Source organism: Melopsittacus undulatus, chromosome 2 (genome assembly GCF_012275295.1).
Source record: "Melopsittacus undulatus isolate bMelUnd1 chromosome 2, bMelUnd1.mat.Z, whole genome shotgun sequence".
Lineage (NCBI taxonomy): Eukaryota > Metazoa > Chordata > Aves > Psittaciformes > Psittaculidae > Melopsittacus > Melopsittacus undulatus.
In genome coordinates, this window is record NC_047528.1 from 93,638,120 (window position 1) to 93,662,483 (window position 24,364).

The 24,364-nt window shown below is 37.7% G+C and overlaps 1 protein-coding gene across 2 annotated transcripts; it reads right to left on the bottom strand.

Moving 5' to 3' along the window:
- Positions 1–1,401: 1,401 nt before the first annotated feature.
- IFNAR1 (interferon alpha and beta receptor subunit 1) lies at positions 1,402–22,406 on the bottom strand. 2 transcript variants are annotated; one of them, XM_031051418.2, is made up of 11 exons: positions 22,310–22,406; positions 13,608–13,728; positions 11,928–12,121; positions 11,084–11,241; positions 9,790–9,937; positions 8,763–8,877; positions 7,880–8,082; positions 6,588–6,742; positions 5,620–5,773; positions 3,088–3,215; positions 1,402–1,656 (listed from the first exon to the last, which is right to left on the bottom strand). In XM_031051418.2, the coding sequence occupies exons 1-11, from the start codon at positions 22,359–22,361 to the stop codon at positions 1,429–1,431; spliced, it is 1,656 nt and encodes a 551-aa protein (XP_030907278.2). In that variant the 5' UTR covers positions 22,362–22,406; the 3' UTR covers positions 1,402–1,428. The 2 variants fall into 2 exon arrangements, with proteins under 2 accessions (XP_030907278.2, XP_030907277.2); XM_031051417.2 differs by having other exon boundaries at positions 3,088–3,242.
- Between the last annotated feature and the right edge of the window lie 1,958 nt (positions 22,407–24,364).

Consider the following 24,364-nt stretch of genomic DNA (forward strand, 5'->3'; position numbering starts at 1 on the left):
CCAGTTAAATTTATATATTATATTCTTCACATTGTTTTTTTTTTAGGAAGGAAAAATAACTGAAGGCTTATGGGAAACATCCCAAGTATCCACAGTGTAGCCTCAACCTCACTATATAAAAAATACACGGAACCAAGAAACAGATAAGGAAGTAAATGTGCAAAATGTATTATGTTCTTCAAGGAAGACAGGGACATACAATTTATAAAATTAGATCACATCTTGAAAATTAAAAAAACAACATATATAAATACCAACAGTTTGTTACAATAAACAATAGCCCACATGAAGCTTAAAACCAGTTTACTCTAAATCAATTTCTTCATACAAAACAAGCTACTTTTAAAAATTACATCAGAAGAAAGTGGTATGCAAACTGAAACATTATTGCAGCAGATCATATATTTTTTCTAAAGGAAAGTCTGTTGGCAAAAGGAGACTAAGCTGCAAATGCTCCTCACCTTTCTGTTAAAAGGCATCTTCTAAACTCAGCTTTGGTCCTTCTAATTACAGAAGGAAGTTTCCTCCTTGTTAAAAAGGGATTCACACTTCTAAATACAGTTCAATTAGAAGCATAAAACAGAAAAAAAAAATTAAATCAAGGCCTCTTAACATGCTTTTGTCATTTTAGTTTCTACTTATTTTAAATGCAGTGAAAATTGATTTGACCCAACCTCTACAAAGAACTTCCACTCTGAAATTTTCCTTTATGGTAAAGTGAAGTGAACCTCCTTCCTGCCTTTTCCACTCTTCATACTCATTCTATGAGAAAAGAGCACCTTGATACAGGGACACAGATACGTGAACAAGCCAGTGGGCACAAGGAATTCTACAAGTAGGCTCAGAGCAGCTACCTCACTGAGGCTATTCTTGGGCTCCTTGCATCTCTTGTTCCGGATCAGCTGAACCAAAAAGCACTGCCCCTGAGGGGGCTGGAAGAGAATGTCTGAAAAGTTCCTAAAATTGTACCAGACATCTATTTCCTTCTGCCTGTGTAAACATCATAAGATTCAATACTGGAATGTAAGGCTTCTATCACAATAAACACTGGCATTTAAAACAAATCTTTAGGATAGTCAGAAATTATTCCTGTGGAACACAGTAAACTTCTGCTGAGGTTACCAGGTTCAAATATATAAAGTGTGCAGATCTGCTCCTCTTTATGCAGACAGTATTCTTTTTCTCACATGATGAAGACTCAGTCAAAATGCTGTAAGGTATGATGAATCAACTGTGCTGTAATGGAACTTCAGTTAGCTTGCAGCAGAGAGGGCATGTAACTTTCCACTAACAAAGTGCAGATTTGGAAACCTGAAGACAAGGATCCCAAAGTGACATTGTTCTCCTTAAGCTGCTACTGCCACAGTTAAAAGTTTTAATGTGTTTATTATGCTGCCAGTCCCATTATGGCTTTTATTTCCTTAGATGTTATACTGTTTCCTTTTCTAACGTTTCTTCTGATACTTTACTTCCTGAAGTATTGTCATCATTAGAATAATTTCCCGAGTCTGGACTGCTCTGTTTAGAATGTTTGTAATCTTTGAAAACAGTTTGATTTACTTCTTCTGTGATGATAGTCTCAATTATAGAACAATTTTCTATTGGTTCTTCTGCAGTTAAAAGATAAGGACTGCTAAAAAGCTGTCCTCCAAAACCCTGCAAAAAAAGAATCAGAAAAAAAGAGATGAACATTCATACGTAATACCTAAATAATGATTCTGCTTAACACCACAGCTGTACAAACCTGGTTTATCATGTTCAGCAGCATCATGAAGTTTTCTACCTATAATACCATTTGTTTCCTTAAGTTCACAAACTCAAAGGGTGAAGTTTAGTTGTATTCATAAAATCAAACATTAAAGAATAACTACCATTAATCTTATCTCTTCCTCTATGACTGTAGTTGTCAATCATCTATATAATTGTGGTACTTTATTGACTATAGACTTATGAGGCCACAGAAGACCTGAAGAACAATCCTAATTTAGACAACTTGCAAAGATCATATGGTAGCATGGGAATGAGGTGTGTGCTTGTAAAGTCTACAAATCATCATCAATTATAAGGCAAAGTCTGAAAGAAGGAAGAGGAAGTAAGCTGCTGCAAGCCTTATAAAGCTCTCAACAGTGCACTCCTGCCTATCTTATGTGCTTTAAATCTATTCTCTGAAGCGGTCATTTATATCAAACCTATCACAAAAGTTCCCAAATATGCACTGCAATTATTATGTTTATCAGTAATGCATTTATTATGTTACCATTCTACTAAACAAAGCAGCTAAAATGCTGTCTTATGAATAACTTAAATTCAGATTTGCCCTTGTAAACTATGATACTGGTTTTAAATTACTACTTCATTCAGAAACCTTTGTATGAGACTTATCCTAGGAGCTTCAGTGAGATGATGGCATGATGACCTATGTAGGGAGGTAATCCAGTGCTCAGCATCAGTGTTTGGAGACTCATAGAGGAAAGCACATTGAAAAGCATTTCAAAATACACCAATACATGTTGCCCTGCTCATTTCAGAACAGGATCCCTACCAAGTACTACCTGTGCCAAGCTCAGCTGGAAATGGGACACATCTGTCTTTTTAGAGACCAGTCAGTCTGGGTAGGTCAGGACATTGTAGAAATATTTACTGCCTGCTACACTAACATTTCCTCTAAAGACTGTGCCTGCATTTTTACCTCCTCTGAGCATTAAAGGCTGGCAAAAAGGCTATAGCATGCTCTTCCAGGTAACACAACTGGAAAGCATTTCTGGTCTCACTCAGCAGGGCAAAAGTATAGTATCACACTGGGTAGACATGCAAACACTCCGGCATGAAGGCTTGCTAACTACTCTTTGGCACAGATAGAAATAAAACCGTAGAAGTTAAAATATTTGCTAATCACAGAATTCTAGAAATTGATAGTACCCATTCATTTCCATAGGAATATCTGCACTCTGTTAAAACTTATATAATTAATCTTGCCATACCCATAAGACCACAGGATAACGGATAAACACTTCTTAACAATATTTTGCATGAATTTTTCTAAAAGTACATCTGCTTAACAAATGAGAAAAATACATCTCATCTTACCTCTATATTCAAAGGAGGTTGGCATGACGGAAAGAACACATATTTGATTTTACTGTAAGCTTTATACAGGGCAAAACCAAGAGGCACAGCCACAACGAAGACAGCAATCAGGGCAATTACAAACGTTGCTAAAATGACCAGAGGCAAAATTTTATCTAAAAAAGTTAATAAAACATATTCAGCCTAGGTATTCTTGAACTACAAACATTACAGAACATATTATTTCCAAATCTGCTACAGTACACTTTGCATTTCTACAGTACTATAACCAGCCATGATGATCATTACACAAATGATGCCATTTCAATATCTGAAAGTTATTAAAAAATCAGCACAAAATACTCATTCTTTATAAGAACACAGGCATTTCCAGACAGTATCATCCAGTTATTCCCAATTATATGTCACTACTCCTCATCAGGACAAAAAGGCTGCACATAGCTACCATGAAGCACTTGATGCATGATAAATCTATTGTGCTATTGCATGCATGCAGGGTCTAACTCCAAGGCACAAGGACTTGGTAGTATTGGTAAATGAAAAATTGGACATGACCTGCCAATGTGTGCTTGCAGCCCTGAAAGCCACCTGTGTCCTGGGCTGCATAAAAACAAGTGATGGGGAGGTTATTCTCGCCATCTATTCCACTCTGTGAGACCCCACCTGGAGTACTGCATCCGTCTCTGGGGCCCCCAACACATGACAGACACAGACCTGTTAAAGCAGGTCCAAAGGAGGGCCACAGAAATGGTCAGAGGGTTGTAACACCTCTCCTAGCAAGAAAGGCCAAGAGAGTTGGGGTTGTTCAGCCCTGAGAAGAGAAAGCTCCAGGAAAAACTTATTGTGGCCTTTCAACATTTAAAAGGGGCTTACAAGAAAGATGAAGAGGGACTTTTTACAAGAGGCTGTAGTGATGGGACACAGGGCAATGGTTTTAAACCGAAGGAGAGCAGGTTTAGATTGGACATAAGCAAGAAATTCTTTACGAAGATGGTGGTGAGCCACTGGAACAGGCTGCCCAGAGAAGCTGTGGCTGCTCCATCCCTGGAATGGTCAAGGCCGGGCTGGATGGAGCCTTAAGCAGCCTAGGCTAGTGGAAGGTGTCCCTGCCCATGGCACAGGGTTGGAACTGGATGAGATTTAAGGTCCCTTCCAACCCAAACCAGTCTGTGAGTCTATGGTCCTGCGTTCCTGTTTTAACCCAAGAAATGTAGAAAACCTTGTAATAAGCTAGGCTCAATTCCAAGACTTAAGGGCGAGACCTTATGGTAGAAGGAGTTTACATGACAGAATCCAGCTTTTGATAGCAAAATATTGTAGTCAAAGAAATCTTTTATCTTTATATTCATGTGCTATTCAGTGCTTAAGTTGCAAGAGTTTTGCAAGCTTCCTCCTCCTTTCCACCCTTCTGGTTTGCAACATATTCTCTGGCACTATCTCTTTAACAAATAAACAAACTGAAGAGAGTTTGAACATACTTAAACCAACACATACCAGGAAACACTTTACAAATAAACAAGCTGAGAATATAATCAGGTCTTTTTATCTCTATTTCCAGTCAGTACAAATGATCAAAGAATTAAAGATTTCCTCACTGGGATATAAGAAAGTACATGAAGTACAGGGCTGTCTCTCAATACTGAGTCTTGGGACATACTGCTTGACCTTAAATAGCCTCATTATTGTAATATGATATAGATATCTATATAGAAGGATACAGGGAAAACTAGTAGCTAACTAGTAAAATATGCAAAAATTATCTTATGAAGGTAAAAAAGTAACTCCTACTTCTTAGGCTTGATAAAGAAAAAGCAGTGAGGACTACAATATAAATGGATCCTAAAAGCTTAAGATATGAGAAAGTAGCATTATAGTTATTACATTTTCTCAGCTTTAAGTCAGTTTAGGTATTTAGTAATTTTTCCAGCATTACAGCTGCTAATACGAGATAACCAGCCAAATTAAATTCAACAGATAACTGCCTCTTAAATTCTGAGTATAATCCATCTACAAATGTATTCTCATTTTGCAAAAGGTAAGTTTTCAGTTTTAATGAGCCTGATGACTTGTCTCTTCACACTTCAGCACACGAGTTTTTTTGAATACAGTTAATTCACAGCAGAATCAGACAATTAAAAAAGTGTACTCTTGAAAACAGCATATAGTGATTCCTCACACTCTCCTAAAATATCTTGAAAGCACTGGAAATTCAAGTCTGACAAGGCACTCTACATTGCAATTCATAATCATTACAGTTATTAACCTGAGATAATTTCTAAATCGAGTTGTGTTTTACAATAACCAAAATGTAATTGTGATCAGGTCAGAACAGCGGCAGTCTAGCTGAAGGAGAGAACACAGAGCAGTAAAGTAACAAAACTGACATTTTTGATCTTTGCCCAACTAGGTGCCAACTCTATGAGGCCACCAATTCATGCTGCAAATGTTTTTTCTAAGTAGAGACTTGCAGATGCCTATAAAGGGTTAACAATTTTCCTTCCAGAGGTGTAACAATTCCCATGCTCTTCGTACCTCCAGGTGTTTTAATGCATTCCTCTTTGCTGAAATGACCGCTTTTGTTATAAGCTTCTGAAAATGCCTGTGCTTTTACACAGTACAAAGTTGAGGGTGTTAGATCAGAGATTGACCCTATTGTCTGTTTTATCTCTTTCACTTTGATTTCCTCCTGAAAAAGAAAAAAAATGGAAGAATAACATGCACATAAATAGTACAAGAGTCACCCAAATAGATCAGAATTTTGGCCTCTGCTGAAGAAGTAATTCTGTAAGGTCAGACACTGCTCTGCGCTCTGATTAAATAAAAGATACCACACAACTCTCCCCTAAGCAAACACATTCAAGAAACACTTATCAGCAAAAAACAACTTATTTCACCATACTGAAATTTTACAGTTCAAAGTGGCATGCAAAGCAAAACTTTTTCCTGGTGCAGTTTGTTTTCTTCTTCCATGCATTTACACATACATATTTACTGATTACTGTAAAATATTTCACTGTAAGTAGCATTTAAATATAGAAAGATCCATTAAAACATGAGTTAAAAGCACTCAAGACTTCATTGTTTTACGATACATATAGTTATGTATCATACAAAAAGAAAATTTGAGAGGCTGGAAGCTACATTTAGTTCAGACAGTGCACACAGTCATACAGTAACAAAGACAATGCACATGAACCCTACAACTTCCATACTAAAGTGAGCTATTCACCAGTTTGTACAAAACTCGGTGCAATTCTGCAAATCATTACACTTTAGGCACATCAATGGAAGAAGATTAAAATCTCAATTACTTTGTGATAAAAGTCATCTTGACCAGATTGTTAGAAGACTCAGCAAAGCGAAATAAAACAAATCAATTGCATGATTGATAAATCATATATGTGCCTCTTTGAAAATAAGCTTCTTAAGGAGATCTCAGACTCCGTATTTAAGTCATAACAAATTTTATCCACTGTTTTAAGTACTGAACTGGTTCATACCTCATTATTTGATGAATTCTTCCAATACAGAATGCGGTAAGACAAGTCATAATGGTCCCTCACGACTTCACTCTCAGATCCTCCTGGAGGAGAAATCTGGATATGGAGCAAAGCATTACTGATGTCCAGCGTTACACCAGGAGGGCCAATTTCATCTTAAGATGTTTTAAAAAAAGGAAAAAAAAAGTTAAAAATAAGACCGAATAATAATAAAAAAAAAATAAATGCATAACATACTGTAAATTAAATGTGTCCATTTTTAAGAATGTGTACTTCAAAGTCTAACTTGACTAATAGCTTTATTCAGAACCTCGAGTTCTGAGAAATATTTCAGTTATTTTCTCTTTCCACATTCATTTACTGCTTCTGCAAGTTTCAGTGATATGAAATACAGAGGCTGTGGGATCAATTCTGTGCATGCCAAAGTGAAACGACTCATCAAGATATGGACTCTTTTTCACATATACCCTCTTTCACAGTTAATAGTATAGTTGAAAAGCATGACCATTTTATTTTCTTTTGATGCATTATTTACCTAGGTTCTGTTATGTTACTGAAGAATAATCTAATTACCAAGACTGGAGATAAACATTTCTTGACATTTATGACTGACTTGAAGTCAAATCTTTTAGTAAGGTCACATTTCTCACAAAAATCAAAAAGTGCAATAAAGATTAAAATTACTGTAATTTCATTCTGGAAAGTGTTTGTTTTTTGTTTTTTGTTTTTTTTTTTTTTTACTTTGAAGTCACTATCTTTTAAGACTGCTTTTCCATGAAGCTTTTCAGAGTTGTATGTCAATGTAAGACTGCGTCAGCACAAAATTCAGGGTGCACTGTGCAGTGGTAGAGAGAAGGAGGAGATGAGAGATGATGCACAAGAAAATAAAGGCAGTAGATGCCAAAATTATACGACTTTGGCATCATTTTTCTGAGATAAGTAAGTGCTCCCTGTGAATGGAAAAAGCCAGACTATGGATATTTCTAGTACAAACACACACAGTGATTAATGTAGTACACAGTGAGATTATAAAATGCCATATAATGACAGTTTTATGGTTCAATTTTGTAAAGGAAATGATATAATTCTAAATACAGTGAAATACTGGCTGCGCTGAATGGAGATGACAATGGAAAAAATGCCTGTTTAACTTGATGAGGCCAGGATTCACACAGTTTCTGTAGAGGAACTACGTATTCAGTTTCATTAATCTGGCATGTTTCTTTTTGCAAATACCAGCATTAAGTACAAGTTTGTTGAGAAATTTAAATTTAAGAAAACATGTTGCTTACTTGTTATCAGAGGATCTACTTCTACTTCATTAGACAAACATGATCTGTTATATTCATTCATGGCCTGCACACGGAGGTAATAAGATCCAGAAGTAGCGGTGATGATTGATGAAAAGTTGCATTGCGTATCAGTGATGTTTTCACACCCACGTACATTGAGCCACTTCACTGAGTAATCATCAAGCAGTTTCTTCAGATACCCACTGCAAGAGATATTTTAATACTTTTTGACATGAAGCCTTTGAAATCAGGGTAAAAGGGGGGGTGGGGAAGAGCATGCTGACTTGTGTTACACAGGGCTTTTTTAATTTTGGAAGAATAGGCTTCTTAGAAATTTCTCATATTTGGAATATCATTTTTATCATTTATAACTGAAACAATGAAGTTAACTGGATCAGAAAATATGAATTAGTGATTTATCAAGCCTCAGTAGAGGTATCTCTCCTCTTCATTTAGATGCTGACCACAATATTTGTGCAACAACTGGATCCTAAGATACAGTTTTATACATGTGATGGGATTTTTTCCATGCTGGGATCTGACCAGAAGTAATCTAACACGTTGACATTTTTACTCACTTCTAGTCATCTAATTTCTAATGAAGCAATACAAACATCTTTTAAAACTTAATGTGTACTTAGCAGTCCATTCCATCTGGTATTTACACTCTTAAAGAAGCCTAGTACCCTGAAATTCTAGAATATGTTATACACAATCCTTTCAAAAGCCACACTGCCCAGATGAGGTACCCCAATGTACAATGAATAGCTACTTTTTGTAAGTATTTCACTTTAACTTCTAGTAACTACTTGCAAAATACAATGGACGGCATTTAGAGTGACAAAGCCTCTTTAAACAGTGATATGGAAAATGTTTAACTCACATGAGATACTGTACACTGTAGCTCACATGTTGTTTATACTGATTAGTCCAATGTAGATGAAATTCCATATCCAAAGCAAGAATTCTCAGATTCGTTGCACAGAGTAGGTCATTCACTGCTCAAAATAAAAAGGAAATATACAATTACTGGAAAGTTTTATATTACGTACAACAATTTCTCATTGAATGGGTATTTCTCATGTAAATGGTCCAATACTTAAAAAATAGTCTGTTTTCATTCATTATAAAGAGCAAATCAAAGCCAGTGATATAACATACAGCATGTTAAGCCTTTAGTAAAAACAAAAATTAATTAAATCAATTCAGAAAAAATAGAGAAACTTAAGATTAGTAAGAACAAACTGGTTCAGCAATAACTTGATGAGAAAAACGTGTAAAATACACATGTATAAACATGAAGTAATTTTGAGGTACCATCCATTCAATCTAATGTTTGACTTTTGACATTCCCACAGTAATCTTTTTCCTGAAACAAACATTTAGAAATACTTAAACTCACACCTGAAGCACACACAAAAGAATTTAGACATGCAAAACAAGCAGCTGGTAGCAAACTGCCACTAAGTCATTCTTCAAAAACTGTAATAATAAACTCACCAAGGCCTGCATAAAAAATAAGCTTAGCACAACTTCATACGCATTCACTTACTGCCAAGTATACAGAAAGCTTTTGTTTCGCCTACACACACACATCCCTTTCCTCCTAATTCAGTCACAAATTCAAAATACTCAGTTTTCCAAAATACAGAAAATAGCTTTTGCAATACAAATTGATGGATAGAATTTGCCTCAGAGCACAATCTTTTTTGTACTACTAATGCTAATAATGTACTAAGGTGACATATTTTATATTGATTTAAAATAGAAAATTTACATCACTGTCAAGACTGCTGTTATACCAAAATGAGTAAGAATGTAGCACTTCTGCCTATTTCTATTGCTTTAGAATAATTTACTTTGCAACAGTTCAAGTAATCATTTTAAGATAAGACAATTTTACTCTGTACCTTTATGGGTTGTTTTTATACAACGAATGGGACTGAATAAGCCTTCCCGCAGTTCCAAAGGAAGAGTTGCTTGAACTTTCAAACAATAGGTAGTGTCTGGTGCAAGATCATCAATTGTGTCAGTAGGAAAAACATTTTGACTTCTGAACTGTAAGAAACAATTGCAAACAGCACTTGAAGAGAACTGTTCTTCCTTATGAGCAGTACTTTTTTTCCTACTCCAGGTTTCAGCCCATTTATATAGTATGCCTTAAAAGTGTTAAAATAGGGAACTGAGGACAATATATAAGCTGAATAAATGCTAAAGGGAAGTTCCAACTTAGCCACGTGACTGAAAGGAAAGAATACATCATGCTCCTTTAAACACATGAAAGTGTGGAGGGACTGTGGCACTGCTCTACATGACGCATTACTCACCACACAGATTCAGGCATATAGTCAGAAGAGAAATCGTACCCTTCCATACCTCAATTAACTGAGCAAAAACTTCCCCTTCCCTCTCCCACTACTCTCTGCTTTCAGTTTACCAGACTTTCCAGCGACTAACCTGTGTACACAGTTTGTACTTAAAGCTTTCCAGCCGGCCTTTGATGTATAATGATTGTGACTAGGTCTTCAAAAGGAACATAGATACTCTTCAGCTCCTGCCCTAATCTGGCTGGCACCCATTCCCCTAAAAGGATGGGGGGGGGGGGGGGGGGAAAAGGACTGCTTTTACAGTCTTAACAGAATAGCTGGAGCTGCTGTACGAGATGCACATTATGGCTTGGAAATTCGTTCACAAATTCAAGACCTCAAAAGAACCCCTAAAAACCCCAACCTACAGTGTAGAAACAGAGGCCTTAGTTAATGACACAGAACAGTATACTGACAGCTTTAGTCAAGCTGTATGGTCTCAGTAAGATCAAGTTAGCCTCTTACTTCTCCCCTGTATCTATGCCTTACTGTAAATGCTTCTTCCCACTGCCTTGAACTCTTTCCCTCCCCGTTCCTGCTGGCTGAGGGTGGCTCCTGATCCAACACATGAGACAGTTTCACTTTCTTCCTCATGCATTGGAAATCGGGTTCATAGAAATACAGACCCTTCTCACAAAATATCTAAGGCAATCCTCCAGTAAAAACAAAACCAAAAAAGCAAACACCCTCTCCAAATTGTTAGGCTGCATAACAACAGTTATACACAGTTACCTAATTAAACCACTCTGTTTTACAGCATGAAACAAAGTACACCTCTGACAGCTATGTAAAGGTTAAAAAGTAATAATAATCATAATAATAAAATAAGTGATTATACCTCTGAATTTGATGAATTTTCCCAGAGAACTACTTTATATTTAAAATCTAGAGGTGTTATCCACATTTTTCGGACCTGATTTTCTTCTGGAGGAGAAACCTTAATTTTTATGACTCCATTAATGGACTGCAATACTATTCCTGGAGGTCCGATCTGAGCTGCAAATATTAAAAAAGTCAAGCATGATTATTTAAAAAAAATATAAAAAAAGTAATTTATATTTATAAACTCACACTAATTGCCTATAGTATCTCACTTTTAATTATTCTAAGACAACAACAAGATCACAGTAACTGCCTATAGGATCTTAGTTTTCATGAATCTCAGTATCTAACAGAAATCTATTCTAACAACCAAGCACTACTACCTCATTCTAAAAGCAATGGAGTCAAAATGCAGTGTTACTTATTAAATGGTTTTTAGAATCTGCAGTGAAAAATCAGCTTAAGTTTTTCTCAAAGATGCAAGGCAAGAGACCTAGCTCAAAGAAATCAACCTAATGTTGAGGGAAGGCTTCAGCAGCATACTAATACTGTAACTACTGAAAAGTCACAGGGTTAGAAGAAAACTTCCAGAAAGGTCCGATGTCAAAAAGGATTTTTCTGAATTGTAGAAAAATACAGACTGACAGAAAACTCTGTCAGAAAAAAATATCACTTACAATATTTTCCCCTTTCCAGAAAGAGAGAATCATAACATTCCATGACCTGCAAACACCTTAAATTATGTTAAGGTTGAAAAAACCACCAGCTCCTGTTGTAATGAGCCATGGAACCCACACAATTTTTTTCCACAATAATGTGCTGGAGAACATGTAATATTACAGTATATAAGGAGCTCATACCTATAAAATACGGAATCATTTCAAAAATGCTAGACCATGGAGACACTTCTTCCCTTCTTTCAGCCCTTATACGCACATGATACATATCATAGTATTCAGTTATTGCTGAGGAAAAGTCACATTCTGTGCAAGTAACATTTTGACACCCAGGCAACCCCTTCCACTCCGTTCCATTTGTCTCAGTATCTTCAAACCTGTAAGAACGAAAACACACCCCAAAATAAAACTAAGATGCAATTTAAGTTTTGAGACTCTTTTTCCTATTCTTCTTAATGCTAGTAAATGTCACACCATTTAATGCTGTTTTATCACCAACACTAATCCAATCAATGTTATCTACTTAGTTACCCTGGAATTCATATTGCAATTTTAACTCATTAATTGAATCTACTGATGTATTAAGTTAACCTTATTGCCAAAAGTTAACTATCACTTTGAAAAGTCTGACACCAGCTTGCTTTATTCACTATGTAAACACACAGTGCCAGAAAACAACATCAAAGAATGGTCAAAATCCAGAATTATACCTTTAGTACATGAACCCAGGCTGCCAAGGATTTTATCATTTGTCAGAAGAAATTTAAAAATCTTGATGGCAAGATGTGCTTAAAAGAGCATAAAAGCAGCAAAAATAAATCCAAATTCTGACATTAGCAAAGAATGTAGATTAGGGGAAAAGAAAAAAAAGAAGAAAAAAAGGAGTTCAGCACTAAGTGTTGGAATACTTAGCTTTACAGAAGCTATTTTTCTTGTGGGTTAACAAACATGCACACCTTATTTAAGAAAGAGACATTCCATACAGAGATTAAGTACGTCCTGACCAGAAAAGAGGCACAGAATTGAAATACTAATGTTTTATCCTCAATGCCTATTAAATTTTTCGGATCAGTATTATGTTTTTAAAATAAAACTATTTTTAAAGCAGCTCTCTCATCTACACATTGAAGGCGAGGACGTGTTTGGTGGTGGCTTTTTCTTTTTGAATAAATCTAAAATTATACACTAGGCAATCCTAAAATAAAGAACTTCAGTGATTTTGTCACAGAAGTGTTTTTTGTTAGTTTCTTGTCAGAAAAATACAACTATTAAAAAATACCAAATGTGTAAAACCAAGGAAACATTTAAGAATAAAAATGGTTTCACATCTGATGATTAAAATTTGCAGACAAGAAATATAGATTCATAAACACTGACAAATTACCCAAAAACTACACTGAAAATTCTCTCAGAATCTGTGTGTGTGGGCACAATGTACCTTAATCTAAATGCAAAACAAACACACACAATGTCGTCCCCCTCACCCCCAAGAAAACCAAAAACCAAACCCAATCCAAATCACCAGAGAATAAATAAATCTAAATACTACATTTCTTAGTGCACAGGTTAATTTTCTCAAAGAACCACTTGATTGCTAAGCATTACTACCAGGGGTGTCCTGCATTTATAACATGCCACAAATGGTTAACAGTCTAATTTTAAATGTGAATGAGAGAAATGAAGGACAGTGCTCGGATTCCACTTCATTACAAGACTTGGTCTTCCCAGCCTCTACTTTCTGGATTTCAAACCATCTCCAGGAGTTTTATGTGACAGTATTGAGAAGTATAGTAATTAATTAATATATTCTTCTACACAAATATGTGTCAGACATTGCTGGCTTAGAATAAAATTACTACTTACCACCTGTATTCTGCTGAAAATGTCACATTGGTATCATTCCCAGTGTAGTTCCAACTTAGAGTGAAGTTTGTATTTACAACATAGACCTGAATATCCTCCGGACTCCTCAGATTAGTTTGGCCTACAAGAAAGTAACATAAAGATATATAAAGATTGGGATAAATAATTTGTACACGACTCAAGAATAACTTCTGTTAAAAAAAAGGAGTTTTACAGTGAGATAACAAAAAACATAAGAGTTAAGAAAACACCACACTACTCAAATGACACTTCAATATATAGCTCAGGAGGTATATACTCAAGTGCCATATATATGTATTATCAGAGGTGCATCAGGTAGCTCCTCTGCTTGTTTGACTACACAGCTCCTTCCTCTGTGCTTAAAATCTTTCTCCCCACACTCCTTTAAAAAAGATCTATACAGTTGTAACATTCAAGGCCTGTGTTCTCTTGATTACAAGCAGTCTGAAATGCCTTTAAGCTCATATTTTATTAGTTGGATCCAACATCTGGATCTCAGCTGCACACTGCTAGGGATTGACCTAATACTATCATTTCACAGTTGCAAAGCAGACTGAGTGCAGCAGACTTGTTTTATGTCACGTGTTACTCCCATAAATTAAATGTATTGAGCATAAACCCCCTCATGCAACACTTCATTGGATGGCACATCTTGTATCTTGCTCACGATAATCCTGGGTTTTCTTTTACACAAAGAGCAGTGCTTATGGACTTATGGAGGGCAAGTGCTAAGTCTCAGGACACGTAGAAGAATGTCCATAACATCAAGGGAAGGACCAGCCCATGACAAGAGAAAGCTTAACTGTCAGCTTGCCAACAGGAGGGAAACATGCATGCTAGAATCATCTGCTGGAGAGCTTACTCTATTTTCCACCATTCAAAAATACTTAAAAAACCCCAACTGCCTCATAAATACCTTATATTCCACTTCCTACAGAAGACTTTTTTATCATTAACTTTGAGATATGCAGAATCCTAGGTGTTCCATTTGAGATACAATTCAAGTACCAGAGGACAGATGAGGGTAACAATGCTGTGGCAGAAGGAATTACTCTGATACTTGCAGAAACTGAAGCTTACCCAGCTATTTCTAAGGTACTTTATTTTGAATTACTTCACAGCTGTATATGGCACTGCTTCAAAGCGGTGAGGCAAGAAAGTTCAAATCGGCTGAAAGTCTGGACTGAAAATTCTCTTTACAGGAAACTACACCAGGCTTTGGCGTACAGAGCAAAGGAAAACAGTGTGAAGGCACAGGGAATATGTGTGAACTGAGGAAACCTCAGGCAGAAGTCACTAAAATTATACCAAAACCACCAACCAAGAATATCCACATTTACAGAGCTTTAGCTTCATCTAAATCCTTCTGCCTGCTACCCTATACCAGGTACTGCTGACAACCCAGGCCACATACAATCTAGCCAGCAAATACTTCTGCCTTCTAAGAATGCACTTTAATCTTCTAACACATCAGGGGAAAAATAATAAAATCAACAAAACAATTTAAAAAAAATCAAATAATCACAGACACCTCTGGCTTGACTCTCTTATTTTTAACCAATTATGTGTCACATTATCAATCACCTCCCAATGGCTACAACTTCTAAAAACATACGTTAGGGACCATGTTTCTGAAATTGCTTTTTCATTGTATTAGGAAGAAATCAGAATAAATACACCATATTTCTCCTGGGCAACCAAAGTCTGTTTGCAGATCAAATGGGTTATCTTGAATTTGATTTTCACACTGGCCCTTCCTTGCAAAAACTATTTCATATTTTACATGATGACCAAGTTCACTTTTCTATATACTTTTTCCTTTTCATAAAGAGATCTATAAATTGAAGTCTCCAAGATCTTTTTGGAGTCTCGGAGTTGAAGTGGTATCCCCAGACTTCCAGAAATGACTCCTGAAAGCACAAAACTTCAAAGAAAAGTAATTCAGTAAAACCCTGTGGATCCACTACAGGAGTTGATTCCACAATGCATTGATTTGTTACTCCTCTAAGCTGAAAGTCTAAGATAAGCCTCGAGAGCACCAAACCACATTTGATCATCAGAAAATAAGAAAGCAAACAACTATTTTTTTTCAGATATTTATCTACCAGATGGTTACAGTTCAGCCAAAAAGCTTATGATAACAAAGGCAGCTAGTTCAGATTTTTGCAAAAAACAGCAGTTTTGAATATTTATAGCTCTTCACAGAGGAAATGCTCACTTCATGGGAAAACATTATTTTCACTTTATTTGAGAATGTTTGCATTAAGAGTCAAAAAGTCTGGAATAAAAAAATGGCTTTCAATAATAATAATAATAATAATAATAATTACAATAATAATACTTTAAAGCAACCCCCCCCTCCAATTCTGCTGTTACCACAGAAAGCATAAGCCTGTCAGAGCCATCAAATCTGTCTGAAAAATATCACCACCTACAGGAATTGAAAGATAGAATGTTAATCTTGCTTAGCAAAACTCATTGCTTCATGAGCCAGTGGAAGATTATTTAAGTGTTGTGATACAGCATAACACCTACAATTTCAGTTGTAAAGAAACATCAACAGATTGACATCATTCACATCTAAAGTGCAGGGAAGGGCTTCTCCCTGTAAATATGTGTATTCACGTATTTGCAGAGACTTAAAAAATATAATTTATACACTCAATCTATTTAAACATTTATCTTACTAAACAGTATGATGAAAAACCTCTTTCAAAACATCTTTTTGGAATGTAATTCAACCTCTGCCTTTGAATAACCTCCTAGAGCAGACCAAAAGTAAGATGTGGCTTCCTGAATTCTCTAGTAGCACACATGCCAGGTTTAAAAAACTGCCATAGCAGTACTGAACTTCTAGAAGTCTTTACAACAGGAGATTCCCAATGTAGATTCTTTACCTTGAACAACATAAAACCTCAGAGTAATCCATAAAAACATAGGATTAGATAACACATAGTATTAGCTGAGAACAACACTGCACCTACAGAGCTCCAACATATAAAAAAAATGCTACTGTATCTTAAGACTATTATTTTTGTCTTAGGAAATATTCACTGCACTTCCAAAGGAGCTTTTCCACATTTCAAATTCTTATTTTATATATAGCATAAAGCCTTACAATATTTTTCATTTGAGGTCAGATAGGAAAAAGGAAGCCTGGAAGCAGAAACAAAACAGTTTCAAGACTCGTGCTCTAACGAGGTACATTTTCTTGCCAAGTTACAAAAAACATGCTTATGTAAGATGCCCAACTAATGTTTAAGCAAGGCCAACTTTTGTTAAAACCAGTAAATACCACAGCAAATACTCATATCCTCTCCTGGGATACAAACAGTATTGTAAAAAAAAACAGGTCTGGATTCTAACATTTGGAAGAAGATACAGTATTCCAGCCCTGCAGTAGGAGCACACAGAGAACTAAAGGGATTTATTCCAGAACAGCTTTGGTTACAGGCACAAAAGACGACTGTCGCAAGCCTCGGGTTCGACTGCCTTTTTCTCTGAGAATTTCCTCATGCAAGTTGGAAGAAGGCTGGACTCCATCTTGACATTTACCCTTATTTAATCCTCCTTACAAACTGCTGAAACAAGGTATTAAGAGCTGTTTTCAATGGCGCACAATTACCTTTACTTTAATAAACAGAAACATACTATTCAGAGATATTACCTGTAAAACTAACTTAAAATCCACTAGAGGGTTAAAAGTAACTGGTATCAATTATAATTCAAGGAATTCTCAAAAAGCTGTTCAGTGTTATGGTCAACAATGTACAAGTGTGAGAGCACTTAAAGTCAGTGCACAGCAGTGGTCAAAAAGGGAAAAAGTTAGAAACTCATATGGAATTATGGGAGTAAAATAGAAAGCTTAGAGTCATCATATAAATTCATTTTAGACTTATTCCCCAACACTGCATGCAGCTCTAGAGTGCCCACTCTCATTATAGAACGGAACAAGACAGAGGAGGGTGACAAGGACAACCCAAGATATAGAACAGCTTCTGTTCTGGGAGAGTAAGAACATGATTCTTCAGCCTGAAAATGAGATGGAAGGGAGGCTGTGACAGATCTACAGATGCCTAGTGAGTGGCATGAAGAATGCAAGCAGTCAAAGATTGTTTGCTGTTCCAGTAAGCTGGAAGCATCAAATCAAGCACCACTCTGCTTTAAGCAAACAAATCGAACTGTTGATTTACTGGATGCTTAGTCAACCTGTGGAATTCCTTCCCTTACGGCTCTCTGAATGCTCAACTCTTACCAGTCTTATGAAGTCAAGAGTGAAATACAAAGTCTCAACACGACAGACTGCCATAACACTATGTTGTGAAGGGTCACTATATACTTGACTTTTTATTCTTACCTACTCAGACACCAACCACTGCTGTAGATAAGCACTGGACTGGACAGCCTTCTGCCTTCATCTAGTACAAGACATAACAGAAACAAAAAAAAACACCCTGGAAAAAAATCCCACAGCACTCATTGTAGACCTACCTCAAGCTTGATGAGGTACTTCCCTCCTTGCTCTGGTAAGAAAGCCGGATGACTGCTTCAGAAGGGGCTCCCAGTCCTGACTGACAATCAAACTATCTTTACCACAAAATCAAATTTCTTATCCAAATTCAAATACCTATTTATTGAGGTTTCCAGGTCACAATTATGCTCTTTCATCTGTTCACCTCTTGTTGCAGGTGAAAAGAGGGATCTAATCAGAAAGACAGCTGTAATTTTTTACTCTGAGGAATGTCTATGGCTGAAATTTGTTAAAAGTTAAATGATCATCAATTCCAACTCTAACCACTCTATGATTTATATTAGCTATTATGAAAAAGGTCTTCACTATGAGGGTGGTGAGGCACTGGCACAGATTGCCCCAAGAAGCTGTGGATATCCCATCCCTTGCATTGTTTAAGGCCAGGTCAAACAGGGCTTTGAGCAATCTGGTCTAGTGGAAGGCATCCCTGCCCATGGCAGGGGGCTGGAATTAGATGAGCTTTAAGATCCCTTCCAACCCAAACCATTCTGTGATTCTATAAATTTTAACACTTCATAATCACCCATTCATATATTTGAAGTACAGAAGCTGAGCTGGAAGAAACCTTGTAAGGTCACCTGTATTTCACACTGAAGAAAGCAGGTGGCCAATTCTACATAAATAACAGATGTTTGCATAAATATGCCCTATGGCTTCCATCACCAAATAATCTACTTTTTACAGGCGTCTGATCTGAAATATTTTGCTATCCTTGCCACTAGAGATTAGAGAAAGCTTTCTGTAAATCAAAAGCAAATAACTCCTAAATCAAATTTCCTAATAGATTCTACTGGAGGTCTGAACCTTTGCAGAACAGATCCAAGTTTCCTTATAGCAAGGACACTTGCTTAGTTGCTGTTCATAATCCACGAGTTTACATACTGCAATACCCAGAGTCAAGCCTATGTCTCCCATAAGCACATTGCCCATGTAACTTTGTCAATGGATATTAAAGTGTATTATTCTTTAAGTCACAGTCATACTTGAAAACTATGTAAACATGACTAACAATAAAAATTTACTGGCAGCAACAATTCTTTTAGTCTTCAAGACAATTTTCTAGCTTTCTGAATGACTTTTATTGTTCTCTTTCGCATTCTCTCCAAATGATTGAACTTGCTTGAAACAGTATGCTTCAGAAAATTACAATATGCCAGATGAGATTAATAAATGGAAATGTAGCTTATAAAACACATGACCCAACATCTTCATTCTAATTAGCACTGCTGTGCACCAATATTTTGGGGGGTTTATACAGCATTGCACTTAAACTTCCACACGTAAATTACAAGGTATAGTCACACTGCATCTTCCCCTCTCCCTTGAACTGATATTTAGACTACCCTTTGTCATCCTCTCTAAAAGGCCCCAACACATCCTTTTCCAGTACTAGCGTACTTTTTCCTAGAGTATTTCTCCAGTTTATTGGGATACTTCTCAATCCTACTCCTGCTTTTGAAAGGCATTGTGAGCTCCTCCCACTTAGTTATATGTGGATTTAATAAGCTTACACTGTTCTATCATGCGTATTACTAGCAGAACCCAATTGATACATTCTTCCCTCTTGACAGTGAACAGTAAAAAAAACTGATGAGCTGGAAAAAATAATTTATGTATGATTTTTTCCCAATATGCTTAAGATATTAATACACAATATAGATTCAAAAGCAATACTAAACCAAAATACATGCAACTGGAGCTCCTCTATCTGAACAGCCTTTTACTTTAGTATAGCAGAAACTCATTTAATATGGTATTTGTTCTCAGTACTAGAGACACGCATAGACAATACATCCAACAATCCTTTCACATAATACTCCTTAGTTTCAGTGTTTTGTGTTTTCTTCTCTAATTAGTTTTCTTAAATCCCAATGAACGACAATCCAGAAACGAAGGAGTAAACTCAGTAAAGCTTAATTACCAGAGAAATTCTGTTATTTAGCTAGAAACCAGATATGCAAAGTAATACCTAAAAATCACGACATCTTCCTGGCTTATTTTATCAATTATTAAAAGCCAGAAATTTAAATTGAATTAATGTTTCTTCACGTAAAGCATAACGACACTTTGGTGTTCAGGAGAACACTGAGAGATAAGACTTTGTGGAAAGAAGGGGTTAAAGAAAAGCTTTTAGCGTGATTGCCTATCTTCCTTCCCCTGGCAAATATTAATGAACTAAAATAAATATAAAACTGTTCTAATAAAGATCACAATTTATAGCATTTTAAGTAATATTTTCAATAAATGATGGTTGAAAATAATAACATTATAGAATAGCAAAAAACATTCAGCATCACAAGAAAGTCTTAGCCAGACAGAAGTATACTCCTTCAGGAGAAAGCAAAGGGGAAATCCCATCACTAGTACATAATGGCTCAATGATTATCACATTAAGTATGAGGCAGAACCAATGGAAACTTTAAGTCAACCTTTCAGCATAGGAAGAAAAGGAAACCTCTTACATGTGACATTAAAAAGAAGGAAAAAAAAAAAAGCCACAGCCAAACACACACCAGAACAACTAAACTGCTGTTGGTTTTGTGGGCAGACAGGGACTGTCTAAAAGAACCAGGCAGAACTCTTACTGCAAGAACTTTTCTACAGGAGCACAAGAGAACTGCTGGTTTTGACAAGGCAGAAGGCGAGAGGTCACTTGTAGCAGAGCCATTACTTCCAATTTTAAACTTGGTATGTGGCATGCTAGTCATCTGCTATAACGTGTGGGTTGATCAAAGTAACTGCATGTATCACAGGCTCCAGTTTGGGGATAAAATTTGGGGCTGATGCACAAAGAATTCACCTACAAACTGAACAGCTGAAAGAAAACGAAGTGAGAAAAAGAGGTCCCTGTTGCTGCTTCTCTGTTTGAATCCTACCATGACTGTAAAGTGTAGACCACTGAAAACAGCCTCTCTCTAGTCTTCTTTTGGGTGCACTGAATTAGAATAATACATTCTTCTACAGAATTCAAGAGTTTAGGTGGCATCAGAAGCAGCATCCACACACTACCCACAGCTATGATATTTCCATTACTCAAACTAGCTTAGCCCATATACTCTCTCTTGCATGTCACAATATCCTCTAAATATGCAGGAAGATTATCTACTTGAGCCCAGCTCATCCAGGCTACACAACACTTCCCCCTTGAAAAAGGTTTTGTTCAATAGTTCTTTCTTGCTGCCTAAGTAAGCGAGAAGAGACACATATTACTATCTTGCGAGAAAAAAATCCTCATCCTGAAATTTTACTACTCTTATTTCCTCATTTATACTTCAGGCTCTGTCAGGTTAGACTGAGATGTCTTTCAATCACGGAATCATCAGGGTTGGGAAGGGACATCTGGAAATCATCCAGTTCAACCCCCTGCCAAGGCAGGGCGACCTACAGCAGGTTACACAGGAACGCATCCAGGCATGTTCTGAATGTCTCCTGAGAGAGACTCCACAGCCCCCCTAGGCAGCCTGCTCCTGTGTTCTGTCACCCTCAATGGAAAGAAGCTCTTCCTCATGCTGAGATGAAACTTCTTGTGTTTTATTTTACAGCCGCTGCTCCTCACCCTGTTGCTGGGCGCCACTGGAAAGAGCCTGGCACCATCCTCCTGGCACCCACCTTTTTGATATTTATATGCACTAATGTGATCCCCTCTCAGTCTTCTCAAGACCAAACAGGCACAGCTCCCTCAATCTCTCCTAAGAGATGCTCCAGACCCCAGACCACTCCTGCGGACTTCCACTGGACCCAAAACAGAAGCAAATCAATAAAACTCAAAACCTGTTTGTCCCACACTCAAACTACGGCCCCTACAACTCACAGATAGCAAGTTAAGCCTGAAGAGACGGAGCCAGATGAAGGCAAAGATTAAGACTGTCACTGAACTGTGGAGTTGAACCCAAGGCCCTCGACAATAACCTAGCCCCACTTACCGAGGCAGACAAGCACACCTACCCAGACCCCAAGCCTGCATGCCTTTGCACCCCAGCAATAGGCTCCGGGACCAAGTTCCCTCTCCCAGCGCCGCAGGACCGAAGCGGGAGTGCCCGCAGCGGCACGTCTCCGCGAGTGTGTGCCGGGGACACCCCACCCTCTGAGAACGGTTACAGCAAGAACCCCAGATGCCAGCCGGGTACCGTGCCCGCTCACCGGGACCCACCTGCGCAACGCAGAGGCAGCGCGACCAGGAGACAGAACAGAAATACCTCCATGACCGTGCACCCATCTGTCCCTCAGCACAACCGCTACCCACACCCGTTACCGGAAGCCTGGGGCGGATGCGCATGCGCGGGAAGGAGTGGAGGCCGGACCGGGCCGGGCCGTACCCGGCAGTACGCGGCCCTGCAGCGCCGGGTTTCTTGGGGTGGGGAGCGGGTTGATGGTGGGGCATCGGCGGTCCTTCAGGCTTTTACTGTCCTGTGATAAACACATAAATGTATTGGCTTTCGCAAATCACAGGTGTGGGTATGTGGATATAACTATATGAGTTTACAGCAACAAAAACAAAGCTCGATAAAGACACAAGATTAGACAACAAGTTAAGGAAAGGTCAGAACTCTTGAGCAAAACGGAATCCCATAGTAAAAGAACCTGTAAAGGAAAAGGGGGCAGGGCTTGATATAAGAAAAGCTAGTGCCTGGAAAATACAGAGTTAAAGTACTTTTAGCTTAACTTAGGTTGTAGAAAGAGAACAATGTTTATGTTGTTAGCCTGTGGAATTTAGTGGCCCCACTAAATGTGAGTTGTTTCATACTAGTCCTCTAAAGTATCTTTAGTTTTAAAGAACAATGTTTGTGTTGTAAGTCTGTGGTGAGATAACAAGATTTAATGACCCCACTAAACATGAATGAGTTATTTCACACCATCCTTCTACTTATCAGTTAGTTTAGAGACAGAGCCTCCCAAACATCTGCTAGCTTGGGATACTCCTTGTCTGCCCATCCCACTATAAATTTTGCAGGAAGGACACACTGTTTTAAATCTTTGCTAGTTATCAGAATAATTACAGCTCTGGCTGGTTTTAGCGAGTTGTGTGATTACTGGGGCGTCCAACTGTGCCAAAGGTGAAAAGTACACTGTGAGGAAGACTGCTTACTTCATCTTGAAGACCCCTACTCACAAGAGGAAGACTGCTTGCTTCATCCTCAAGACTCCTACCCACAATCATTGAAGAGCAGTGCGCAGGCACCAAAAGGAGGAGACTTCTGATAATAAGTTCCTGGACCTAGTTATAATGTTCCCCACCTATACGTGGGAATTATTAATATGTATGTGACTAATGCAGTAGTGAATTGTGCTTTCACCCATTGTTCTGCCCTTTTCTGGTCACTGTTACTTCATCCCAACCTATGGAAAAGAAAACCTGAGCTAAGAAAATTTGGGCTATTGAGCCTGGAGAAGGCTTCATGGAGACCTCATAGCAGTCTTCCAGTGTCTGCAGGGGGCCTACAAGGATGTCAGAGAGGGACTGTGGTCATCAGGGACTGTAGTGATATGACAGGGAGTAATGGGTTCAAACTAAAACAGGAGAAGTTTAGGTTGGATATAAGGAAAAAATTCTTTACTGTGAGGGTGGTGAGGCACTGGAACAGGTTGCCCAAGGGATTTGTAATGCTCCATCCCTGGAAGTGTTCAAGGCCAGGCTGGACAGGGCTTTGAGCAACCTGGTGTAGTGGAAGGTGTCCCTACCCACAGTAGGGGATTGGAACTAGATGATCTTAAGGCACTTTCCAATGTCAATAGAGCCTATCCACACAGGTCACAAAAGATGCCCCATTCAGCTTAATCAAAAATAAAATTAAAAACTGGGAAACCACAAGATGCATTGAGTCATGGAGAGGAAATATAATTCCCCTCGTTCAATAGGGCACTTGTCTGGGGGAAATTTGTGTTGTGGTGCAGTCTGGTTGAATGAATACTACAGCGAGTATTGAATGTAGCGTGCATGCTGCAGTCCCTGAAGCGGGGCTTGGACCCTGCTCACTTTTTGCAGGCAGAAGTTCTGGTTTTATGACTAAAAAGCTCATTTTTTCTGTTTCATGTTTTTCATGGATTGCCCAGCTGCAGTGGTTGGGAGGTTATAAGTCAGGTTTTACCTTTCGCTTCCTACCCTCTCAAAGCAAGAAGCTCCTAAGTGGTCACAGCAATGTGTTCAGAGATGAGGATTTGAAACTGTGATAGGCAAAGGTCTGTGTCCTCTACATCCTAGGTATTA

Excerpts from the sequence above, each read along its gene's own strand:
- IFNAR1 (XM_031051417.2), bottom strand. The coding sequence starts at position 22,361 with ATGGAGGTATTTCTGTTCTGTCTCCTGGTCGCGCTGCCTCTGCGTTGC. Across the intron at positions 9,938-11,083 it reads AAAATTCATCAAATTCAGAG|TTCAGAAGTCAAAATGTTTT; the intron begins GTATAATCACTT and ends TGTTTCTTACAG. Across the intron at positions 5,774-6,587 it reads AGAATTCATCAAATAATGAG|GAGGAAATCAAAGTGAAAGA; the intron begins GTATGAACCAGT and ends TTTCTTTTTCAG.